The sequence below is a fragment of the Talpa europaea genome (assembly GCF_964194135.1).
Source record: "Talpa europaea genome assembly, chromosome: 2".
NCBI lineage: Eukaryota > Metazoa > Chordata > Mammalia > Eulipotyphla > Talpidae > Talpa > Talpa europaea.
This window is the reverse complement of record NC_140068.1, coordinates 37,633,192-37,654,216: the sequence shown is the minus strand read 5'-3', so window position 1 is coordinate 37,654,216 and position 21,025 is coordinate 37,633,192. Positions and strand designations below refer to the sequence as shown.

Sequence of the window (21,025 nt, the reverse complement as noted above, 5' to 3'; positions counted from 1 at the left end):
GGCCTTAATACTCACCAATACCTGGTCATGATGCAGAGTGACCAAAGGCATAGGGCCAACGTACCAACAAAGATAACATAGTTACCTCATTCACACCCAGCAACCACCCACCAGCCATCTGCTTATTCTGCCAATAACCACCAGGGCCCAGGGAGGCAGTTGGGATACAGTTAGTGGTAGCCTGGAAATGTCCAATTTGGATTGATGGCTGGCATCATCTATCAGCCTAGATATCAGCCTCATCTTGCAGCGATGAAATTCAAAGAGTTTGCCATAGAATACCTGGGCAGCAAGAGCACAGCCAGCATTAAGTATGAAGCCCAGTTAGTCATTTGCAAAGACGTATCAAGCTTCTTTGTGGTAGATAACCACTTGAAAAACAGAGAGAAGACCACAGTCACAGATAGGGTCCAAGGCATGCAAAGGAAGGCAGTGCATATCTACAGGATCATGGGCTTGGCTTAGAAGCAGTGGAAGGCCATGCACTTGGAACACATAATACAATGAAGAACAGAACGAAGGCCCAGAGGAAGAAGAGATTGGCATATTAAATGATAATCTAGCAAATGATGGTTGAAGATTGAGAAGATTGTTGAAGAACCAAAGTACAAAATTATTCAGTGCCAAGAGAAAGCAGATGGAAGACTGCATGCTGTTGGCCAAGCATAGGTCCAAGAGGAGGTGGTAAGGAAGCTTGTGCAGGACCTTCACACAGAGGCAGGAGTTAGCCAGACTGGAACCTGAAGGACCTGGGGCTCTCCACTGGCTGCCTTGCTGGGTCTCGTATTCCTCTTCGAGGACCTTCACCCATCAGGTAGTATTGCAAGGGATTGGGCCACAGTTCTGCTTTGATAATCTCAGCAATCCTGTCGAATTCTAGAAGGCTGTGGTCTGAGAACCAGTTGAAGAAACTGGGGATAGTGTTTCCTTCCCGATTCCTGTGGATATGGGCCTGGGGGTCTTGGCCCCGGTGCCAACGTATTGGGGTGGAAAGAGACACCACCCTACCAGAGGATCTGCGCTCATATTCCTTGACAAGCCCCTCATTTCGGAAGTAGGGGTTGCTCTGAAAGATGAACTTGAATTTGCAGCCTGCTCTGGGGTGTTTAAGCTCCTCCACCTCCAAATTGATCATGTACCGCATCATGTCTTCATCTTGGCCACTGATCATCGGTGACAGCTGGGGGTGGTTCCGAAAGGCAGTGACCCAGAAACCTGGGATATTCTGGATAATGAAACTTCTGCGTTGCATATGGAGCCTTCTCATGCGGCCAAACTTGCGCTCCAGCTGAAGAAAGGCCCTGTCAGCCTGGGCATTCACGTTTGACAGCTCCTGATCAATGGCCTCTAGTGAGTCCATGCAGTTATTGATCTTCGGGGCCCTAGGCCGTGACTCCTCTTTCAATCCTCCTATCACCTTTTTTTCCTTCTGTATCATCTTCTTTTCCTCCACCACCTCCTCTGCTCCTCCCTCCTTTTCCAATGCCGCTGAGACTACGCACTTTTTGGTCGTCATTTCCTTGGCCTTCGCCCGAGGCATCAAATGAGACCCCAAGCCCCCAGCGCCACAGGCTTCTAGAGCTTTCTCCCCAGCAGGGCAGCGAGGCTCTCTACGCTGACAGCCATTTTCCTGGCTATTGTCAGTAACCACCGAGGCGGCAGCAGAGGCAACCTCCAGGCCATCAGCGGGAGATGGAGCCTCTATCTGCCCGGCTTTGGTGGCGGCACGGCCGCGAATGCCAGCAACTCGGATGCGAAGCACGGGGCCACCGCCGGCGGGGTCCCGGGGTGCGCCTCCCTCCGCGGTGGTCCCCAAAGCGCCCTCACCTGTGTCCGCCATCACTTGTGTCACCTCGGTTTCCTCGCCCTGGCACGGGTTTAGGTCTGGATATCCCGGGGCATGCTCTGGAGGAGTCTGCCCGCAGGCTTGCAGGTCAGGGACGTTACCGTCATCCCGATCGCTCATTTTGGGTGAAGTCAAACCTGCAGCGAGAGCGTCCCTTGTCCTCTGCAGAAACTGCGCTCCGCCCCTCGCGCCACCCCTCTTTTCCGCTCCTGGGGGACGCTGCCATAGCAACCAGTGACGTCACCGCGGTGCGTCTTACCACCGCGCGAGAACTCGCCGAGCCTCGCGATAACACGGGGCCGCCGAGGCTGTGCCTTTGTCTTTGGGGCCCGGGGTGCCGTGGTTTTCATTCATGGATGCAGACCACACTCCAGCATGTGAGAACTGTGTGAATGTGAATTTGTAAGGGCACTAGATGAATTTCTGGGAGGCATAAACTTAACTTTGTCCCCAAATATTTCCTTAAGAAGTAAGGAAGGCTACTGTCCTTGTGAATCAGTCAGCTCATAGGGCTGCTTCTGTTTAAGCAAAGTGGATTCGGGTCTTTCTTTAATGTGTGGATTCATGGCTGTTCCCAAAGATTTGAGAGGAGCAGAGCTTAATTTTTAAGAAAATCAAGATGTTGATATTTTTAATGTGCTCTTTTAAAAATTAGGAGCCGCTGAAAGGGAAACGTATCTCATCTTAACAATGCATCATGGTTATTTCCATTTGCTTCACAGATTTAAAAGGGTATGTATTTGGCGCAACGTCGACGAAGAAAACTGAATTAATCCTCTTAAGTAGCAAAATATATTTTTCCTACTTAAAGGTGACCCACCCAACTCCCCCCACGCATGCGCCTGCAGATTTAGCCTGTAAACCTTGCAGAAGACGTAATCTCAAATTTTAAATTTTTAATTTACATACATCATATATTGTTTATCCTCAGGTTATAATTTTAATCTAAAAGAAGTTCCTGCTATATAACGTGGGCATGAAGCCAGCCAAAATTTGCTCCTGTGATAATTCACTGAAGGGCGTCAGCAGTAATATCAACTGCAGGCGACAAAAAGATTTGTTGTCTTAAGATATTTTTAGTATCGTTTAAAATATTAATGCTAAAATATTGTTTTTTATTTAGGACAGCTCATACAATTCATTTATTAGTGATGTCACTGTTTTGTTTGGTGAAATATGAATATGCTGGTGCTAATCTTTAGACAATTGCAAGTACAAAGGAAAACTTCAGTTTGCATGTTTACGTTTAATTTCTTAGATTAACATTAGAAAAGCAATTCTTACTGTAACTCCTTGTATCAGAAACTCCATTCCAGAGCAGTGCAGATTATGATCACTTTCAAATAAGAAGTACAAAGAGAATCTAATGTGAAGAATTCGGTAAAAAGGATTAAAAAAAAAACACATAAAGATATATTGAGAGTTCTAGTGAGGACAGTAGTGTGGACCTGAATGAGGTACTCATGGGAAGACGCTGCGGACATTACAGAACAACAGCCTGTCGTGCAGCTTTGTATCTTAGCTTAGGAAGGTTTTCCAGAGAATTCATAAACGATTAAGATATTTTTGTACCCCTAGTCAGCCTACTAAAGGAAAGAATGTGCAGATCGTTGCTAGTTAATCCATTATTCTTAAGGTGCAGAGGAGTCACTTTCCAGACTACAATTGTTTTTGTCTCCCCTCTTCCCTGTTTCTTTTAATAAATCCTTTTGTTGTCAAGATAAAGTGAAATCAACCTATTTGTCCTCCTCATAAACAGCATGCTGTAATTGAGTTATTCTTTGACAATTTGTTTCTTTTCCTGAAGAATCTTTGCACTATTTAAGGATTAATTCCTTTGGATTGTAACCTACTAAACCAGTATGTAGAGAAAAAGCAAATGCTAAATGAAAATTGCTTTGTCATGCAGGGGGATAAGAAGTTTGCTATTTGCAACAGAAAATTATGTAAGACTACTAGCAATTGACTTTTTTCTCTTGTTTTATATACTATTTTTAAAAAATATTTATATCTCCAATACTTGAAACATCCCTGTCTCCATCTTTGATTATTCCTGTCAGCATAATCATTCAAGCTTATCTGTAAATTGCAGCAGGTGTTGAAAATGTATTAATTTCATAATATAAACCCAAGGACAGCGATGTTAACCACCCATGGTCAGATGTATATTAATTAGCAAATTGCCTCCTCCTATGAACAGCCTTCCATTACACTTTATCATTCTAATATTCTGATAGTCCTCTGAATTTCTATAGCTGTTATGACCTTTCCAACCATTTTAGTACCTATGCACCCCCTGTTCTTTAACTTTCACATTGTTTCATACAGGTCAGTCTCCTCATCCCTGCTAGAAAAGGATGACTCTAATGGCCCTTCTTTCTTAACATCTGTCATAGAATAGCCCAGTGACTATCTCATAGAAAATTTTAATGAAACTATTTAAATGAAAATTTTATAGGTTTTTACCAAAATACAGGTTATGACCATGTTGGTATATTATTTTTAGTTGGGTAGATATATATTATAGGTATCAATTATATTTTACCTTTTTGAATATTAGAACATAGGTTATTTTCGTCCACAACAGAGCATGTTCTGTTTACAATTAGCAATAAATCTCACTACATAGAAAAAAACATAATTTATGATTCCATGGGAAAATATACACAGAAAATGCTATTAAAATTTAAGAGGTGATTTTTCTTTGCTGCTGGACAAGGAATTGAACAGAAGTACAAATATGCAGTCAAAACTTTTGAATTTACTAAAATGTAAATACTGAAATTAAATAGCCACCATTGTATTTGTTTAAAACTTTCTCCTACTTACCCTTTGTTGTGGTTCTCAATTTATTCATCAGTTATTTTCCTTATTTCAGTAAGCATTATTAGAAATTGTTTAGACCCCCTCATTTAGTTAACTAGTCTGTGGTTTTATATTTTTTCCTCAAGGTTTTGTTTTGTTTTGGTATATTTCTCTGCCTCTTCATTTTGTCTAAAACTATATGTTAATTTCTATGGCTTGAGCTAAGCAATTTCTTTAACTTGATTTGTTGCCCTTATTGTGCAATTACAGGTTGCAGGATATTCCCCTAGGTTGTTTGCCCAGGATCCCAGGGTGTCTTGGGTTATAGACTGAGGTCTCTCCACCTATTTAGATGATTGGCGCTTTAGTGCTGGCACAGGGTAGGAGCCAAGGAGCAGGAGGTGAAGAGATTGTTGCTAGACTGCAGGATAGTTCAAGCCTCTGTAGAGGCTGTAACTGCTCCAGCTGTGGGGGAAGGTGTGCAGCCACCCTCTCCTCTAGGCCAGTTCCTCAGTCAGAGCTTTTCTGGCAGCCTCGGGATAACACTGATCCTCAGCTGTGGTCCAGCTCTGGCCTACAGGTTCTGCAAAACAGTACTTTCCCCAGGGGTGCAGGCAGGAGCAGAGTAATCTGGGAGCTGCAGTTTGGACTGCTGACTGGTCAGTTCCAGTAGCCTTTACAGGCAGGTAGAGTAAGTAGCGGGTGTTTCACGGGGTCTGTGGTCCCCATCGGTAAAGACTGCTTCCCTTGCAGACCTCTCAATACTCTCTGAGGATTGTGTCCCAAAGGGGGGAATCTTCAACTTGGGTTTTTTGGTTTGTTTTTTTTTGAGATTTATTTTTATTTATTTATACAAGCACTGGGTACAGTCAGAAGCGTGGGAGGGTGAGAGAATTCACCAGAGCCAGAGCTGGGAGCAGAGCAGGCAGAAGGATCGAAGTGCACTGCTGAGAGGAGCAGCGGGCGGCAGGAGAGGTCTGCACGCCATGTGGGACCCTCCTCCGGTGGCCAGGGAGCAGCCGGGGATTGAACCGGCGCTGCAGAGGCTGCGGGCAGCTTCACAACCCAGCGCTCAACTGCTGCACCACCAGGGAGGCCCTTAACTTGTTTTATTCCCAGCCACTTCCAGGAGCAGAGTTTTCCCTTGTGCACGAGTTCCAGCTGCCAGGGCTAGAAGTAAAGACCATAAAGACCAAAGGTGAAAGTCATACTAGTAATGGCTCCCAGTGGCGTGAGGTGTTTGACATGACAAGGGAACAAGCTGTAGAAAGGAGCCACTGAGGTGAGAGCCCCAGATGGACCTCATTTGTTCCCAACAATTTTCTACTAACAGGGTCTTCCCAAAGGTTCAGACTACACCTGCCTAACTCCATGGGTGGCAGGCTCAAGATGATAGTCACTACTTTGGACAAGGCTGCTCCTAATAGAAAGGACTGTCCTATGACTCAGGTCCTCCATAGCAGGGGTGGTGGTTGTTTCATCCAGCCCTGGCTTTTGGTTGAATCCTAGCCTCTGTTATCCACCCTTGCCAGTGTCTATCTGTCCCCCCAGTGCTAGACTGTGGAGCTCTACTCCCCAGGGTCCTATTTTCTGAAGGAAGGTCCCTTCATTTCCCAGCACCTCGTTGTATATAATCCTCTCTCTAATATAGTCCCTAGTACAAGGGCCCTCATATGGGCTTGAAAAGAAGGCTCCATATCATAGCTGCCCCACCCTTTCTTGGGTCATGCTGCCCTAGTGATGTTCAAATGAAACTGTTAGAATTTTTCCTACCTTCTCTAATGTTATTTTTCCCTATTAAAAAAACAAAACAATTCTCCAATTGCACAGTATTTTTCAGAGACTGTTGCCTTTATGTTATTCTCTTGATTACATAGGGAGGAAGTGAGGCCAGTGGCTTTACTATTCCACCATCTTGCTGGAACTCACCCTTGACTTGATTTTAGAGGAAAAAGCTTTATTTTTCAACAGTGAATATGATGTAAGCTGTGAACTTTTAAGATATTACCTTTATTATGTTGAGATCATATCCTTCCCATGTATCAAACCATCACTGCACCTCAGTAATAAATACCATTTGGTTGAAAAGAAAAAAAATTCTGTGTTTTTTCTACTCTAACCTCAATTACTTTGGCTACCAAAATGTGTAGAGGTTTCCCACGCCAAGCAATTATCCAGTTCTCTGGAGAGCACCAACTAGGTGTCTAGGGAAATGATCAGATTTTTTTCGCCCTCCCGCCATTAGCATCAATGATCAACACCTGCCCTCTTAACGCGCATGCTTGGCGGCACCTGGAGTGTGGTGGGCATGTGTAGTGGGCGCACCTGAGCAGAGAGACTGAGCATATAAAGGTGACAGAGGACAGCACAGCGGAGTACTGCGGGGAGCAGTGGAGGGTGTCAGAGAACAGCTAAGAGAGGAAAGAGCGTAGAAGGATTTGCAAGGGGGCCCAAGTTGCTGTCTCCTTGCTGGCTTGTTTCCCCTAACCTGTGGGGATGATGCCAAGGTCTCCAAGTTTCTCTTTCAAGCTGACTGAACCAACGATGAACCTACCTGGCCTGGGATGGTTGCAGAATAGTGTCCTACAATTTAACTCAATTCAGACACTATCTGGAAGTAGCATCAGGACCCAGCTATTAAGGGCTCAATCCCACAGAACAATCCCCACTTCAGATGCCAACTGTAAGTTCAGGTTGTCGCCTGTGCTTCTGACTGACCAACTGTAAGTCTGCGGTTTCCATGCCCTCTCCTTGGGTTCAGTTATTTGCTGGAATGGCTCAGATAGCTGAGGAAAACAGTTTACCAGATTATTGTTTTATTATGAGGATACAACTCAGAACATCTGTTTAGAGGTGATGCATTGGTCAAGGTACGGGGGGATGAGGGAGGAGCTACAATGCCCTCTCCAGTCTGCTTCCCAGCACCCTCACATGTTCACTAACCCAAAAAATGTGAACCCTGTCCTTTTTTATAGAGGCTTCAAGACAGAGGTGTTGGTTAAATCACTGCTGATAGTGAAAACAATCCCCAGCTCCTTTCCCTTCCCAGCATTTGAGGCAAAAAGCTCCAATCTTTAAATCCTCTGGTAACCAGTCCTATCCTTAGGGGCTTCCAAAATGCATCTCATTAACATAAATTCAGATGTGGATGAAACTTATGAATAACAAAAACCAGCCTTAATTTCTTATTGCTTAGGAAATTCCAAGCATTTAAAGAGCTCTGTGCCAATTATAATGTGTTAATGAATTCAATTCGCTGGTATTTTCTTGAAGATTTTTGCATCTATCTTCATCAGGGATAGTGATCTGGAATTTTTTTTTTTGGAATTTTCTTTTGTTGTGCCCTTGTTTAGCTTTGGTTTCTGTATAATGCTGGCCTCATAAAATGAGTCTGGAAATGTTCCCTTGTCAGTATTTTGGAAATGCTTGAGAAGGATTGGTGTTACTTAATTCTTCTTTAACCGTTTGATTGATGGAATTCACCTGGTCCTGGGCTAGTCTTTGTTGTGAGAACTTAAGTAATGATATTTGTAGGTGAGAAAAAAGTATTCTTTAAGTGGTAAAACATTCTTTTAAGAAATATTTTCATCATCAGAATTCTTCAAGGATCAGGAGACAATGCTATAGGACAGAATAGGGACACCAATAATTTTGAGCAAAGTGATTAAGGTTATTACTATGTAACTAAGATTTATTATCTAAGTGGAAAACACATTACACTAATGAAAAACCTATTTCATTCGTAATTTACTTTTTATGTATACCCATGGGTGATATATAAAAAATTTATATTTAAAGTAGAAAGTCTTTAGTAAGTATAAAAGAAAAAATTTAGAAAACTGTCAGAGTTCAATGGGCAATTGTTTTCATTACTCTTAGTTAATGGTGTATCTCACCACCATTGTTTTTAGAGTAGGTATGACTTTTTAAAATAGTGTATAAAAACAGTGCAAAAATATTTTGTTTTCCTCTGTAAAATAGTGCCAGGTTTTGGGCTTAAATAATAGATTTTTCATCTACGTGAATATTTACCGCTGAATAATTACTTTATAGAGTACTTCCCTTCACCATTTTAGGGTTTCTAGCATCCCTAATGCCACTAACGAATGCCAGTACCATTCACATTCCTTGTAATAACCAAAATAACTGGCAAATTTCCCATACACCCATTGAGCATCTGATGTTTTTTAAATGTGTTATTATGTGGTATTTCCACTCCTAGTCACTAGAGGGAGGAAGTGGTCTTAAGATATTGTGACTCCTTCCTTTGCCTTTGGTGTTAAAAGTTTAAACTTAAAATTTATTATTTAAAAAAAAAAAAAAAGTTTAAACTACTCTTAAGGAGAATATTTATGACAATTTTATAGACTGCATACATCCATTAAAAGAATTAGCAGCATGGGGCCTCCCCGGTGGCGCAGCGGTTGAGCGCTGGGTTGCGAAGCTGCCCGCGGCTTCTGCGGCGCCGGTTCGATCCCCAGCTGCTCCCCAGCCACTGGAGGAGGGTCCCACATGGCGCGCAGACCTCTCCTGCCGCCCGCTGCTCCCCTCAGCAGTGTACTTCGGTCCTTCTGCCTGCTCTGCTCCCAGCTCTGGCTCTGGTGAATTCTCTCACCCTCTCGCGCTTCTGACTGTACCCAGTGCATGTATAAACAAAAAAACAAATAAATAAATAAATAAATAAAACATGCCTCTATAAAAAAAAAAAAAAAAGAATTAGCAGCATGCCTTTTTAACATGTTTGGTGCTATATATATTAATATTGAGTCATAATCTTTATTTCACTTAAGATATTACTGATACAAAGGTTTCTCAGACAAGCTTATTTGGTAGTTATGTCTCCCTGTGATAATGTTGAGCAGAAAACTGTAATATGACCTTGCTTTCCCCAATCATAGGGGAAGGAAGAGAGGAAGTTCCTGATCCTAAAGACCTCACAGCCATATACTGGGTATGATGGTTAAATTTATATGTCAACCTGACTTGTCCAGATTAAATCTATTATTTCTGGGTATGTCCGTGAGGGTGTTTCAGTATGAGATTAGCACTTAAATTGGTGAACTAGGACATTGTATAGTCCTTCCCAGAAAGGGTGGGCATCATCCAATTTGGTGAGGGCCAGAGTACAACAAAAAAGTAGAGGAAGGAGGAATTTACCTTTTTTGCATCTGAACTGGGACAAGTTTGCCCTTGGACTGGTATTTACACTATTAGCTCCTGTGGCTCTTTCGCTTTAGATTGGCATTACACTATTTCCAGCGTTCCTGGTTCACTAGTTTGCAGACAGCAGATCATGGGACTTCTCAACCCCCACAATCACAGGAGCCAATTCCTCATATTCTCTTCCTATTGGCTCTATTTCACAGTAGAGTCTCCCTGACTAATAAACTGGGAAAAGGCATATTCATTGGAAAACACAGATCATCGCTTCAAATCTCACTTGTTCCACTTAATAGCTATCAGTTTGAGCTGATCCCTTCTCTGAGCCACAATTTTCTCATATATAAAATGAACACCATAAAGACTTAAGGACATCCATGAAGATAAAATGAGGTATGTGTAGTGTTTATCCCAATGGATTTGGAATAAATAGAAGTTGACTTGACAATTTTGAAATTATTTTTTTAAGATTTACCTACACTAAATAGACTATAGTGCAAGTAATATAAAATCAATGTCAAATTCTGTTATGAAACTATAAATGCATAGAGGCTCAAAGGTGAAAGACATTCCTAAAGAAAGAAGCAGTAAATGAAAGAGAGTTGAATTGGACCAAGTAGATGTAATTTAAATAGCCTGAGAAAGACATGAACATTTGGAACAGATTAATATTACTTCTCCACAATGTGCTGTTATTTCTAAATGATTATAGACTTATTTCCAAGTGATTGGAAAAAACCTTTACTGCTGGAGCTTAAAATGTTTTATGAAATTTTTCCATGTCTTACTTTAAAGTTTTCATAAAATGCCTTAAGTAAAAAATTAGTCATGCAATGGCCATAGTTTTAGTAGCTAATTGGACAGAATTTGTTAAAACTGACCCAAGAATAAACTCAGAGAAGTTTGACCATTATTTAAAATGATTGGCTATGATAGCACCTAGAGTACCACGTACCCACCAGTTCTTAGGCTAATTTCAATACAACTTTTTTTTTTTAAAGATTTATTTATTTATGCATACAAGAACTGGGGTGCAAGCCAGAGGCATGGGGGGTAAGAGGATCCACCAGAGATAGAGTGGGGAACAGAACAGGCAGACTGAAATACACTGCTGAGGGGAACAGCTGGCAAGACAGGAGAGGTCTGGACCCTGTGCCATGTGGGCAGCTCCCTGGCCAGCTGGGATTGAACTCGTGCTGCAGAGGCTACAGATAGCTTCAGAGTAAGGTGCTTAACCCCTTGTGCCACCGGGGGAGGCCCTCAATACAACTGTTTTTTGTGTGTGTGTGTGGGGGGGGGACCCTCACCAGCGGCCGGGGACTGAACCTGCGCTGCAGAGGCTGCGGGCAGCCTCGCAGCCCAGCACTCAACTGCTGCGCCACCAGGGGAGGCCCTCAATACAACTCTTAATTGCACTGTGCTAAGAGAAGTTAGAACTTGGTAAAGAGAATGAAAATTAAGTTTAAGTGCCTCTTATAAGTAATTACTCTATTGACTCAAACCTCAGTAATATGCATCTTCTACATTTATTAGTTTTATCAGTACTTTACATCATAGCATCCATTTTCTAGAAGGATATTAATATATTGAACAACTTTGGCAATTCTATTGTGAGAGAGTAAAACCAAGCAATTAAATACAGATTATATAATATATAAAAATTACATATTAAAATACAGGATGTAGTTGTAATCTGACAGGATTTGGAAACCCTCTATAAATTAGCATAAATAGGTATATAGAGATAAATATATCCTTTTAAAGTTATTCAGAATGGATTAAAAATCGCTTTCAACCAAGAACAAGATAATTGTACTTAATTGCATTATTTTTATAACAATTACTGGTGGCTGCAAAGGGTGGAAGAAGCTCTGTCTTGAAATAAGAAAGCTTAATTGAATGCAACCTGTGTTGCTGACATTTAAGTTAATACACTTTAATTTGTTGAGCCTCCATTTCCTTATTAAATGGGAAGTGGTACCAAAACTAGGATTACTTATGTAAAATGAGAACATATATGGAAAGTCCCAATATTTCTAAAAATCTGCTGAGCATGGAAATTCCTAATATATTTAAAAATTTGCTGAGATTATGAGGATAGAGATATATTCTTGAAGTAGAATTAGATTTCCAAGGCTCAAATTGTGACTCCTTGGGGCAAGGAAGTCAATTTTGATAAAAAATGTAGGTAAATGTTTTATTTTCATTATCACTAAAATCAGGAAACTGAATCAACTAGAAATAAGCAGAAACAGCAATAAGTTTATAGCAATGGTTCCCAGTGCATCAAAATGACCTGATGCACTAGTTAAACACAGTTGCTAGGCATAGGTCAGAAGTGGAGTTCTAGAATTTGTATATCTAACAAAATTCAGATGATGCTAATGCCGCTGGTATGGAAATCACTCTTTGAGATCTACTGCTTTATGGTAATAATAGATAACATTAGTTTGGAGCTGAAGAAGAGCCAAAGAAAAGGCCTGAGCAAAGAGGATCACATAACCTTGTTAAAGGCATCTGATTAAGCAGAAATAGAAAAGGAAATTCAGAGAGATTCCCAAGCATGCCCCGTGATTGTGTTCTCTGAGAATGTCAGTGCTACTTACAGGACACTGTCCTGAGAAGGCTTCTTCATTGACCAGACTAATGATAGAACTTCTTAATTAAGGGTAAAATTTTGGCCTGGAGTTAAGGGAGAAAAATTTTTTTAACATCCAATATTTAATGAAATTGTATAATTTTAAGAAGAAATAGCAAATAAAATCTTGTAAAAGTCAAGTTAGCAACTTTTACCTAAGCGCAGGAGAGAAGTCAAAGCACTGGAGCGGGACAAATGATTTCCAGTTTTTCTATTCTCAACAGTTTTACATTTGTTATTTCTTGAGGTTATAATTTATATCCACTAAAATGCATGAATCCTAAGTGTACACTTTTACAAATTTTGATAAGTGGATACCTATGTGTCATCACCCAAATCAAAATGTGGAGCATTACTATCATCTCTGCAGTTCACACTTTTTCTAGTTACTCTCCCCAACCCTGAGGCAACTACTCTTTGGATTTTTGTTGCTCTAGAGCAGCTTTCCATGTAATTGAACTGCACATACATGGAATTATATAATGTGTATTCTGGTGTTTTTTCAATTAAAAATGTTTTAGAGCTTCATCCATGTTACTGTGATTAATAGTTTGTCCGTTTTTATTGCTGAGTCATGTTCCATTGTATAAATATACCATAATTTATTCATTCACCTACTGGTGGGCATTTGGTTTGTTTCTAGTTTTGAGCTATTATTAAAAAGCTGTTATGAACATTCTTATACTGTATATAGATTATACTTAATAAAGGCAAAAATAGGGCCTCCCTGGTGGCCTAGGGTTTAAGTCTCAGCTCTACCACCGAGAAGGCCCACGGTGATGACCTGAGTTTGATCCCTGGCCAAAGAGCTAATCCACATGGCACAGCTGACCTCTCTTGTTTCATCTGCTACTCCCCTTAGCAGTGTATTTCAGTACATCTGCCTGTGCTGCTCCCCATTTTGTCTCTGGTGAATCCTCTCACACCCTCCCTGTACTTCTGGCCTGTACCCAGTTCTTCGCAAAAATAAAATCTTTTAAAATTAGTTAACAATAACAAAATATTATGAACATCTTGCTCTCTTTAAAGATTCATCTTATTTATTAATGCATACAAGAGCTGGGGTATAGGCCAGAGGGTGGGGGGGGGGGGAGAGGATTCACTAGAGACTGAGTGGGGAGCAGAAGAGGCAGATTGACTGAAATACACGGCTGAAGGGAGCAGCCGGCAAGAGAGGAGAGGTCTGCTGGGCCATGTGGGTTAGCTCCCTGGCTGGGGATTGAACTGCTGCCAGTGGCTGCTGATAGCTTGATAGTGCTGAGACCTAACCCCTTGTACCACCACCGAGGCCCACATCTTGGATTCTTAGGAGAGCAAAAAGAACCTGCCCTGTAACAAATGATTTAGACAAAACAGGTGGTGGTAGGGATTAAATGCATAGCATTCAATATTTTAATAGCATTGTTATCAAGAAAATGCAACTGAACTCAAACTGGATATATATGCTGACTGGAAAGCAGGCATTCATTTGCTGGTACTAAGCTGCCCTGAACTTTCAGAATCTGAAGCTTGAAGAAATGAAGACTTGGAAATAGTCCTCTCTTAGAAGATATTCAGAGACTCGTGTGTATGAATCATGATTTTCAGTTGCTGGGAAATTCAGTAATGACAACCTGAACTCCACCAGTGGGCCTCAGCCTCAGGCATTTGTTAAAACCAAATCTCAATAAGATCCACATTTCTAGGGGCCTCCCTGGTGGCACAATGGGTTAAGCACCACACTATGAAGCAATCTGCAGCCTCTGCACCACGAGTTCGATCCCCATCGTGCTAGGGAGCAACCCACATGGCGCAGCAGACCTCTCCTGACTCGCCCACTGATCCCCTCAGCAGTGTACTTTGGTCAATCTGCCTGTCCTGTTCCCCACTGTCTCTGGTGAATCCTCTTACCCCCCACATCTCTGGCTTGTACCCCAGCTCTTGTATGCATAAATATTTAAAGAAATTCCACATTTCTATAAGTTTGTACATGAATCCCAAAATGAATTTGTTTCTAGATATGTAGTTCAATTGGGGCAATTCTGGATCTATGCAGAACTGTGAAATAACCCATCACTGATAACTTCATAATGTGCTTCCTACTTATTACCTCCCTAAATTTCCAATTATAAAACAACATATTGACAGTTATTACCTTGAAAGGAAGTGATCAAAATGACTAATAGACCTTTAACTGCATTTTTGTAGTTTCAACAGGCTTTTTTTTGATGACTAATTAAACAAAATAATGTGTATCATTTAAGTATATCTTCAACTATTTTATTTTGAAAAATTTCAAACCCACAGAACTTAACAGTAATATTAAAATATTAATACTGCCTTCAAAAGCAAGAGAGATCAACAGAGGAAAACAAAAGATCACTAAAAAGTCATTTGCTTTTTGGATAAGGGAATTTGAAAGACAAAGTACATCTGTACTTAAGGACAGCAACTGGGAGAAACTGATACTTTTCTAATCCACCAGCCTGGAAGAAGGCATCTTTCTTTAATTCTTAAAAGACATGTGACATGTGCTTGCTGATGTCCTATGACAAAGTTAAACTAAAGTTATATATCGACTAGAGAATGATGGATCCATAGTTGATGGGAAAACTGTATCCTAGAAAATGTGTCCCTCTGAAAGAAAAGTTCCTGCAAGTAAGAAATTCAACAATGACCCAGCTGCACACCAGATTTGTAAATGGTATGAAATTAGGGGGAGAATTACTCAAATAATAATCCTGTAAATGTGAATAGGTTAAAAGAATTTAATTTAACCTAATTTAACAGTAAAAATTAATATAGATACATGTCAGCGGTTGGACACAATAAAGCAGTATAACTCAGCACATGAATGCTTTAGAACTTTAAAGAGTTTGGTAAATTATGATCCTATTAGGAGTAAAAAGGGTAATACTGTTTTCCCAGGATCCATTTAAAAGCATTATGAAACCCATTCTGTTATTTAGAGGCTATTTTGTTCAGTCTTGGGCATCAGACTGTACGAAGAACATTGGCATGACTCATTAAACTAGCATGGACGAGGAACATTGAAGGAATATAGCTTCTTAGTGGGGGTAAGAGTCTAGGGGAAAGAATATGAGGAAGAGCTTTTTGTGGAATCAGGCTAATTCCATTTTGCATGATTACATAGGTCAAAATATGGAGCAAAGGTGCTAAGAGCTTACTATTGTATGTCAGGCTCTTTGAAGTTAGTTGAATATTTTGAGGCAGAAAATTTGAGTACATTTAACAAAACTTGAGAATGTGTATTTCCTCAAATGAGTCTAAGGAAAGGTGATTCATGATTCTCAAATCTGTATGTAAGTTTGGGTGTACTTTGGTTTGAAGTAAAGCCCATCAGGATTTTTTTCAAAGCTCCCCAACTAATTAATAAGGAACAGTCAGGTTTGAGACATGTTAGGATAGATGACAACTTGTCTAGATGTAAATAAATGAGAAATTAAAATTGAGAGGAAGGTTAGTGAAAATTATTATTTACTAATTATATATTACATGCCACACAGTGTGTCTGGCATTTTTGCAATCTTTAACCTTTATACTAATACATATCTGTTAGCACAGTACCTGGCACATAGTAAGTTCCAGATTTTTTTCTCCAAATACATCCTGGAGCAATATAACTTACAATAGAGGTATTATCATCCCTGCATTATCGATAAGGAAATTTAGGCTCAGAGACTATATTTATTTTGGCTAGCACACTAGGGAATATTGTAAAACTGATTTAATCACAAACCAAGTGTGTCTTCCCTATCTTTTCTGGCCACTAAACGGGCATATAATAAAAATCAATAGCTTACCTAAGTGACCCTTTTTATTTTAATAGGACCATTTTGTCCTGTCCTCAAGGAAGTTAGGTTAAATGCAAATCTTTTTTGAAAAAGTGAAGCCAAAAAAATAGATATTCAAGTTTTCTAAAGTGGCCTGATGGAAATTTTCCCTAGAATTTCTAAAATCAGGATATAGATCAAGGTGGCCCATCAGAGCTCAAAGCATCTCAGGAACCTAGGGAATAAATACTGCTCACAAATGTAGGCCTCCCATATTAATAAATGGGAGAGTGGCGCCCAATCAACTACAGTGGAGGATTGTGGTAACATACATTTGAAAAGGTGTGAACCTGTATCTCTAAATCTTACTGTCATAAACCAATGTTACCTCAATAAAACAATACAAGTTTTAAATGAATTGTGATTATGCTAAGTGAATTTTATTTAACTTTCTATATCAAAACTATTCAATTTGCAATAAAAAATTTACATTCTTTTTAAATCCAGTGTGTACTTTATACTGCTAGCAGATCTCAATGTGAACTAGCCATGTTTCACGTGCTCATAGCCACTGGTAGCTAGTGATTAGTACATCGGACAGCATGATTTTCATTATTTTCAGAAATAAAGTCTAAACCCTTCTTCCAGCGTAGTCATCTTAAAATAGATAAAAACAAAAGGACATAAAAACTTACCCCGATTTAAGTAATGCTCTGTTAGGATGGCAAATGAAAGGTTAAATGTCACGGTATTAAGATCTTTTCTCATTATTTAAATGAGAAATCTGATGTTATTTAAGAAAAAGTTTTGCAACTTTTTGGAAGTTTAACTTAGGTTTTACGGATGCCTTAACCATTTTCCCATGACCTTATCAAAAGTCCTTCTGGGTACTGGGTTATTTTGTTCATTTTCTCCATTTGAGTTGTTCATTTTGTCATTCAACAAATATTTATCTGTTGACAATAATGTACAAAAACATTATGCTAGATGTAGTGAGGGATGTAAAAGACTCCCCAATCTCTGCTTTCACAAAGATTTCAAACTGGAAAGGGAGATGAAAAAACATGTGAAAAGCTACCTTTACATTTTCACTCTACCACTGTGTCAAATGTTTGCCTATCATCTTTCCCCAATTATTTAAAAGGGAATGGGCTTTATCTTCTTATCTTGCCAGGGCCTGTCTGAATGCTTAGTATTTATGGAGTTCACTATAATAAATTATGTGTTATTTTCTAGAACAGAGGTTCCCTACAAAGTACACCAAGTACATAAAGAATTTCATCTTCCCCAAAGAGAAGTTATTGACACGTCTGAATCATTTGAAACACAGAAGATGGCGAGATTTAAAGCATAAAGAATTTTTACAGCTCAGAAACTATGGGAATAGAGTTTGTCACTAATGCTAGTATCTCTAGAATTTCTGCTTATCAAATATACAAGTGAATTTTTTTAAAAAAAGAGTCTGAATGACCTAAAAATACCACTTCCAGAGAAAGAAAGGGAGGATTTGAAGTGAGAGGATGGTGGTTATATGGAAAAACAGTGACATCACCAGGTGGCACTGATAACATTCTGAAGTAAAACAATAGCAATAAAACCCCACAGAAAGCCCTATAATCGTACTTTTGGAATAATGCAACTTAAGAACTTTAATTCTAATGTTATCTTGAACAATTTCATTAAGCATGCTATAGGCAGTGTGAAATTTAAGAAATCTAGCAGAGTAACATGCTTTTATTTTACCATCATGCGTATAAGACAAATATGCCAATGGTACACTGAATTTGACAATGCAGTCTCACAAATATTATATCGATTTAGGAAAAGAGACACATCAATCCTAAATTGTTACCAGAACAAATTAAGTTAACCAAATCACACTCATTTGTAAGTTATTTTTCCATATAGACAATTTCCAAAGTCTTAAGAATCTGACAAGACCAAGCTATTCAAATTATATTTCTAGGAAGACAGTTTAAAGAGAAACAAGTTGAAAATCATTACAAATATTCATTTATATCTCTGTTGTACAGGAACATTCCCAAATGTTCCCAACTGAAATTGAAAAGTCTGTACAGTTCAACTTTCCTGGTAATCAGAAACAGAGAAAATAACAGTGTTTTACTAAATACTAGTGAAATAAAGGACAAGGTATTTATCTTTTGAATAAATTAAGTCAAATGAAAACAAGAATGCAACCATAGTTGTGTTTTAAGACCTCTTCTAGAGGTAACATATTTAACACTCCATCTTCAATTCTCCCATTAAAAATGCTGAGAAAAATGTTTCTCCTCCCATCACCAGTGACAGAGAAAGCACCTCTGCCTTGGAGACCCTCTCAGTCAATTTTAGGCCCAGTTTTTACATGGCTCATTTTGCCTGTGGCCTTTTACTCAGTTCCCACTGCTTAGGGTATCCATCACAATCTCTTTAGTTCTTCCATATACTAAGAATTAGATATTACTTCCCATTCCATCTAGATCTGTCTCCCTTTAAATCCCCTAGGTGTTGCTAAAAGGGGGTACAGAGGCTGGGGATGAGGAAAATCTAAGGCAGTCTACTTTACAGGACAACCTATTTCTGAAAATAATGAAAAGAGCTAAATTAAAAGGCCTGCTTCTGCAGATTTTCTAAGCTATCACTTTTTTTTTTAAACAGAATAGACAAAGTGTACTTTAGCATGAAGAAAGGAGGCACATAAAGGTACCTAGGTTTTTGTGTGCATTCACTAGTTGAGGCTGAAAAAGCCTGGTAATGGATACCATCCTTAGCCTTACCATGAGGAGAGAGTCTAACTTATCACCTCAACCACCTGTCTTATAGTCATCAGGATTCTTAGATGATGTGGGTGGAGGGAAGAGAGGATGAGGAATCAAGGTAGGGAAGACCTTTGGGAAGAGAAATGGGTCTTCAGTGTGCTGACAGAAAACCTGGAAGTGGTCTTGTTTACCAGAAAATAGACAATGAGGAGGAAAAGAGTCTGAAGATGTTCATCCATTAGCTAGTAGCCAGTGGAGGTGGACAGAGCCAGGAGCAGGCAGCACTAGGTGACCAAAAGTACAAAAAGAGCACAGGTGTAACAGTAAGTCACAGATCAAGGAGCCCACTGCTGCTGTCCCTTGATATCTATCATTAATGCCCAACAACTATTCACAAGCCTGTACTGCAGCGCAAGGGTAGAATGGGCTCCGAGGCAAAATTAGAATACGCGTGGTAAGAACCAGACCCCAGGCCCTAGGAACAACAGTACAGATAGACAATCTACATTTGCTTGGCTTAGATGTGAACTATGACCATGCAGCACATAACAGTAATGCAGAACAGCATGAAGGCATGTGAAAGTGGAGGACGGCGGCCATGAAGGTCCCAAACCTGAGGTGGAGAACTGAATGTCTGGATGAAAAAGGCTGCAGATGTCAGGGAGAGAAAAAAAAAAAAAAGGCAACCATACCCATTTCTGCTGCCCAAGACAGGTTGAGCAAGAAATGGGGGTGGGGGTTGGGGGGCTTGTGAAATATTTCCGAGAACAAAGCTTAACCAGACTGGAACCCAAAGGGTCTGGGAATCTCCACTGGTTCCCTAATTGGGCGACGTCTGGCTCTTCGGACTCCTTCACGCAACAGGTAGTACTGCAGTGGATTTGGCCACAGGTCCTCTTTGATAATCTCTGCAATCTTGTCAGACTCTGGAAGGCTGTGGTCTGAAAACCAGGTGAAGAAACTGCAGACCAGGTCTTGGTTCCTGCGAATGAAGGACTGAGGCTCATGGCCCCGGCGCCATATGATCGGAGTGGAGAGAGACACCACTCGGCCAGAGGTTCTGACCTCATATTCCTTCACAATCAGCTTGTTTCTGAAGTAGGGGTTTCTTCGGAAGAAGAACTTGAACTTGCAGCCGGTTCTAGGATGCCTGAGCTCCTTCACCTCCAAGTTGGTTACGTATCTTAACATCTCTGCATCTTGGCCCCTAATCATGGGCGCCAACTGGGGGTGGTTCCGAAAGGCAGTGACCCAGAAGCCCGGGATGTTCTGAATGATGTAGTTCCTCCGCTCCAGGTAGTGCCGACGCATCCTCCCAAACTTCTGCTCCAGCTGTTGAAAGGCTCTGTCGGCCTGAGCGTTGACAGTGTCCAGCTCCAGCTGGATGGCCTCTAGGGGGTTCACGCGGAGGTCGATCCGCAGGGGGCGGGGCCCTGCCGCCATCACCTCCTCCACCCCTCGGCTCTCCTCCACCGACCTCTCTTCCACCTCCATCTCCTCCACGACCTCCTCCCCCACGACGCCTTCTCCTGCTGGAACGAAGCTGCACGCTTCAGGCTTTACTTTCTCCGCATTCGCCCCCGCCATCACCTCAGAGCCCGACCTCTCTGCGCCACAGACCTCGAGGGCCTTCTCCACACCCAGGCCGCGCGGCTCTCCAGCCCGACGGACTCTTGTCAGGCGGCCGTCCGCGGCCACGGACCCCGAGGCTGCTCCCAACACCTCCGCGGGAAGAGCCTCGTCTGGCCCCGCTTCGGTGGCTACGGAACCGCCAAGTGCCCCAACTCTGACCCGGAGGGCAAGTCCACAGCTCGAGGGGCCCTGGGGAGCGCCGCCCTCCTCCATCACCCGGGGAGGCGGTGGGAGCGCGACCTGCTCCGCGCACCCTTCACCGCTCCCCGCCGTCACCTGTGACGCCTCGGTTTCCTCACGGAGCTCCAGGCACTGGGGTGATCCCGGGTCTCCTGAGGCATGGTCGGGGGTCGTGAGGCCGCTGGTTCGGGGGAGAGGGAGTCTCTCGCCCCCATCCTGGTCGCTCATGTCG

At 41.3% G+C, this 21,025-nt stretch overlaps 2 protein-coding genes across 2 annotated transcripts; both read right to left on the bottom strand.

Annotated features, from left to right (window-relative positions):
• Positions 1 to 724: 724 nt before the first annotated feature.
• TSPYL4 (TSPY like 4) lies at positions 725 to 21,021 on the bottom strand (the record flags this gene model as incomplete). Its single annotated transcript, XM_084256350.1, has 2 exons — positions 725 to 1,827; positions 20,874 to 21,021. 2 exons carry the CDS (start codon positions 21,019 to 21,021, stop codon positions 725 to 727), a joined length of 1,251 nt encoding a protein of 416 aa, XP_084112476.1.
• On the bottom strand, positions 19,608 to 20,826 carry TSPYL1 (TSPY like 1; the record flags this gene model as incomplete). The annotated part of the gene is made up of 1 exon (XM_084228683.1): positions 19,608 to 20,826. The coding sequence occupies one exon, from the start codon at positions 20,824 to 20,826 to the stop codon at positions 19,756 to 19,758; it is 1,071 nt and encodes a 356-aa protein (XP_084084809.1). The 3' UTR covers positions 19,608 to 19,755.
• Positions 21,022 to 21,025: the final 4 nt, after the last annotated feature.